Genomic DNA, 5,528 nt, shown 5'->3' with positions numbered 1-5,528 from the left:
AAAGATAATGAGTAATGTTTTGAATTATCATCAAATAATTGTAATTACGAGTCATTAAGAAAACTGAGGAAAACAGTTTACAACACTTTAACAATTTACTGGTCATGAATTTTATTTCAAAATAGAAAATTCCATTGACAATACAAATTTCATTACATGAAAATATTATAATGAATACCTAGTTGTAATCATCAATGAGCCATTTTTATTTATTAACAAACATTTTATTATATTTCCTAATGAAGAAATATTTACTAACTTGTTCTTAGTACAATTTTTGAAACTTTTCATTACTTTATACGCATGATAATGACTGTTAAACCCGAGTGTTGTATAATGATTGATACAGAAGTAAAATTTTCCATTAATTTGCAGAACGTTTACTATGATTCCAAATTCTGGTCCTTCCTGACTTAAGTCTACAACTATAATAGAATCTTTTTCAAATCTTTGACCCATAATTTCTATCCATTTTAGAGCTTTGACATTGGAATTAGTACCAAATACAGATTTTATATGATTATCAATGTTATAATTAGGTATAATTGGACCATTAATGTATTTTTGAATAATACAAGGATTATAATTTGTAAAACACATTTTTAATTGATGCCTTAAAGTCAAAGTTAATAATATATTTTTCATTGATCCGGATATATTTGCGGTAGATTTTAATTCATGATTTTTAGACTCAAATCTCATAGACCATAAATGCATTAGTGGTCCACATTTCAACATAATTGCAGGATAGTGAAGTTTTATATGAAATTTAAATTGTAGATGAGAAGCAAATTTTAAATACAAACTTAAAAACTCTTCAATCAATGTTTTAAACAATACAACATGACTTCTCAACACTCTAGGTGATGTTATTATATCAACTATTTGTCTTAATTTCAGATATAATTGCCAAACACAGTTATCCTCTTCTACAAATTCACCAACCATTAATCCAAAATAACGTACAAAAAAGAGCATTTCTGCAGCAGACATTTTAATTTGTATATGATCGGCTGATATAAATGGAGGCATATTTGAAAGTTCTAGTTTACCATAATTGAATGTATCGATTCTAGAATTTAGAGTGTCTAAAGAAAATCGATTCTCAACAAAAATTAAGTGATTTAAAACAATGACCATTGTATAATTTGCAGTGCCTTCCAACACATCGTGCATAATATCAACAGTCTGATTTATGCAAACATGGAAATCATCTATTTCATTAAAAATACATTTTTCTTTAATACCTGTCAGTGAATAATTGTTTATTTTTAGACTCTTTTCATATTTTTCTGGACTACGCAAAATCCTTACATTTTCAGTAGTTTGATTATTCATTTCAAGATAAGGAATTTCGCATATTCTACAGCAATAGTTTGCACTGAAGCATTCTACAAAACCGAATATTGAATGCAATCCCAAGTTGTCACCAATAATAGCTCCACATTCAAAATATATCTTAATATTTTCATTTTTAATAGATATTGTTATACCATTTTTTTTCAGATCATTTAATTCTTCAATTAATTTTGCAAATATTGCTCTATTGCCAAATTCTTTTCGGTCATTAGAATAGAATAAACAAACAAGAAAAATACTACTTAATCGTGAAGCATACTGCTTTGGAAGACATGGAATAGACATATATACAACACCTCATTTGTTGTTTCCTGCATGACTTCCTAAAGCATTACCGACCTCCAAATCATCGAAAAAATAAAAAAGTGGTAAAAAGAATTTAGTTCCATGATTTTTAGTCTTAGAACGCCAAAGATCACCTTGTATAAAATTAGATAAAATTTCTGGTTCATTTTTCAAATGCTCAACGTACTTTTTAGTTTTATCGTATAGTTCAGGTATACTAAAAATCGATTTTAATGTATTTTTTAAAGGAATATATTGTCCAAACACATCCTTTGGTTCTGAAACAATAATTCCATTGCGTTTAGATTCTACAATTCTTGAACCAATTTTATATTGAATAGGTAATACAAGAAATCCTTTGTCATAAAAATATTTTAATCTTCTATGCTCAGTTGAAAATATTTCAAAACAACTAATAGCAGAATTAAGTATACGTGGAATATCATTAATGACAACTTGTTCACATTTATTTATTAAATAATATTGAATTTGTTTTATTATATATGGAACGTAAAGTTTTCTAATAAATTTTGTCAATTCTTCAACGATGAACTGAACACAGTTTCGTGGTATCATTGAGTTGTTATACAATGATAACCAGAATTTACCCAAAAATGTTTCTAAATTAATAGAAAAATCATCAAATGTCATATTCATTTTGAATATGTAAAAATGAATGTGATAAATTATAATTTATAGTCTTTTAACATTTAATTTTTATATCTATTTAAATCACTTATAAGACGATTGACACATGTAAATGATGAAGTTTTTTTTGTAACTTCATAAATGTATTTTTCTAGAAATTCCCAAACGTGTTCACACTCTACTGAGTAAGTTGCATTCAATGCGTGTATGATTTTAAAACATGTGTCTATTGCTTTTAAGGGGGTAGGTAAAACATATCGCTGATCATTTATTACTACAAACGAACTTTCGATGTTATCTAATAGTCCAATGATGACTACAAAAGGCTGAAGAGTCAATTTATGCTGCTTGTAAATCCTAATTTTGCTTTCTATATATGGTTGTAGTTCATCAATAGTCTGTAGAAAAAAAAACAATAAAATTGAAACTGAAACTTGAATTGCAATGTTAAAAAAATTACAACAGAGATTGTAATATTTTTTAATTCAAAAAATTCTGAAACACTTCGTTTTTGAAGGAGTTGAAATTCATAAAAATTTATTTACCTCTGCATGAAAAAGAAATGATTGCTTAATGTCAGTTATATTTGGTCTCCAATGTTTTCCTGATTTTTTAGATTTCTTGTTTATTGTACCCAATAGTAATGGAAGTAATTCAAGGGCAATAATCTCAATATTACCAAGATCTTTATAGAAAATATAGTCATGAAAATTACAATTAACGTTAATATTTAAGTCGTTAAGACAAATGAAGTTACCTGAATCGTTCGCCAATAATATATTATTAGTCTTGAGGTATTGCGATACTTGATAATCTTTTCGTTTCTTACTAATATTAATAATTTTTTTTGCAACCGATGGCCATTTTAGAATTAATTTATCAACTGCCTCTTTATGAATTTGTTTAAAATCTGATTCAAACTGTAACAGAAAATTTCATTTGCAAACCTTTGTATTTAATACATGCATCAATATATTATAATACTTTTATTCAGAGGAATTAACTATGAAATTTACCAATAAATAAGCAGATGGTGTCTTCAATACATTGAATGTATTAAAATACATATCAATTCGTTCTGTATGATAAGCCAATCTTTCTTTAAAACTTTCTTGCCATTTTAAAAGCACTTCACTAAATGGTTCTATATGATTTTTAAGCCATAATAATGAATCACTCAACGGTAAAATATCGTTTGTATTGCTTATTTCATCTATAATTTAAAAAAATAATCAATAGAGATATTAGAATAGTAAACAATTATTGAATGAATAAAATTAAAAAAAAGCTAATTTCATCATTTTTAAAAAACAAAAATATTGAATAGTGTAAGTTATTCGAATTTAAAAAATATTTACGTTGATCTATATTAGAATCAGAAGTAAGGATTTCTAATTCAAATAAAGTTCTTCTCAGATTGATATATTTATCATACAGAAGTCCTCTAGCACCAATAGGACCATTTGTGCCTTTTGTCCAGGGTGTATAATATAAGTCTTCTTCTTCATCAGGAAATAATTCTACTAGATCTTTTGTCAACTTTTTAAATCTCTCAGCTGTAATCCTAATTGAAAACAATTATAAAGAAAGTTAATTTTCAACTTCCCAAAACATAATTTAAAATATTCCATCAATAGCTACGTACTTGAATTTTTTACTGTTTTCTAATTCTGATTCAATGATTACACTAGTGAGTAACCGTCGGTTTATTGTGTTCTTAAGATTAAATTCTGCTAGAATAAGCCTTCCACGAAAACATTTTAATATAGGTTTAATTTCATTTTGAGAGTTTCCTAAAATATTCATTGACACAGAAAAAAGTAAATAAATACATTTGAAAGGAAGAACTGGAAATCTTACTGGATGATGTTGAAGACAGAGGCATAATAGGAATTTTCGATGTTGGAAGATTTGAAGTTGGTGCAGTTTTTTTTTTTGGAATTGGAGAGATTGTTTTTTCATTAGAAATAGAATTGAGATTTGAAATAAAAACTTCATTAAGACCGCTGATAGTTGATTCAAGCAAAAGATTTGACTCTTCTAAACTATCATCATGATTTACATTATTATTGTTTTCAATTATATGAATACTTTCGTTATTAATAATAAAACACGATTTATTATATTTCGACATAAAATTGTTATATTCTTTTAAGAATTTATATCTTAATCCAATTTGTGGAATGAGTTCAACAATAAGGGCATCAGTTAAATTAGTAAAAACTTCTTTATCAACTATATTGACTGTAAAAGTAACAAAATTTGAGAATGAATATAAATTATATAGAGAATTGAGTTTAACCTAAAAAATTTTTTGAGTGAAACTATTAATTCCTCTGAACACTAATTATATAAATAAATCAATTTTTCATATTTTAAATTTGAATAAAGAATACTATTGTTGAAATAGGTTTTTTTACTTACTGTTGAAATGATCAATTAAATTTTCTAGATTCCACTTTTTTAAAAGTTGTTTAACAAACTCATCCATTGTTACAAACTTAACACACACATTTATACACAAATATCACTTTAATGTTGACAATGGAACAGACAATTTTGATTTAATAACAATCTCATTTATGATCCATCACCTTCTCGGTTTTTACACAAAGATAATATTACACTATATTTTTATAATGTATTTTCACGAACAATATACGTTGTCGATAGAAAAATCCACGCTTGAGCAGCGACTAAATAATACGAAAATTTTTATTTTGCCACTAACAATGTGATCTGTATCTCTTTCTCAGAAAACTGAAGCTCAGGCGGCAAAGAATCACAACAAAACAATGAGTGAGACTCGCAGTAGCGACGCGTGTCTAGATATTCTAAAATTACTCGAAACAGTTGATCAACTCTATTATTGCGATTTATTTAATTCTAGCGTTACTCAAAACAGTTACATAGATGGCGCTAGAATTTATAAATTCAAAAAATTTAAATAATTGATCGGTAAATTATCGATCAATAAATCAATGAAAAAATGTTTGTTTTTTTCGTATTTTTAATTATAAATTCAATTATCAAAAAATGAAATCATTTTTATTTATTCATTACTAATTTAATTATCTTTTATATCTTATCGCAATTTTTAGTTCAATTAACAACAAATAATAAAGTAATCCGAACCTAATTATCACGTTAATTCTATTGCAGTTTGTTGTAAATCGTACCGCAGGCCAAAAAAAGTTTTTACTGCACTTTTTATGTGAATTTTACTTCACCTTTTT

At 26.2% G+C, this 5,528-nt stretch overlaps 1 protein-coding gene across 1 annotated transcript; it reads right to left on the bottom strand.

Moving 5' to 3' along the window:
• Nucleotides 1–1,733: 1,733 nt before the first annotated feature.
• On the bottom strand, nt 1,734–4,594 carry LOC118067136 (uncharacterized; the record flags this gene model as incomplete). The annotated part of the gene is made up of 7 exons (XM_035083721.1): nt 1,734–2,690; nt 2,838–2,977; nt 3,050–3,212; nt 3,309–3,505; nt 3,651–3,856; nt 3,938–4,085; nt 4,153–4,594. Coding segments are annotated over 7 exons (1,632 nt in total), but the record flags the coding sequence as incomplete, so codon positions are not given.
• Between the last annotated feature and the right edge of the window lie 934 nt (nt 4,595–5,528).

Source organism: Chelonus insularis, unplaced genomic scaffold (genome assembly GCF_013357705.1).
Source record: "Chelonus insularis isolate UGA/USDA-ARS -01 unplaced genomic scaffold, ASM1335770v1 contig_364_pilon, whole genome shotgun sequence".
Classification (NCBI taxonomy): domain Eukaryota; kingdom Metazoa; phylum Arthropoda; class Insecta; order Hymenoptera; family Braconidae; genus Chelonus; species Chelonus insularis.
The sequence above is the reverse complement of the archived record's forward strand: the minus strand, read 5'-3'. Positions and strand labels throughout refer to the sequence as shown.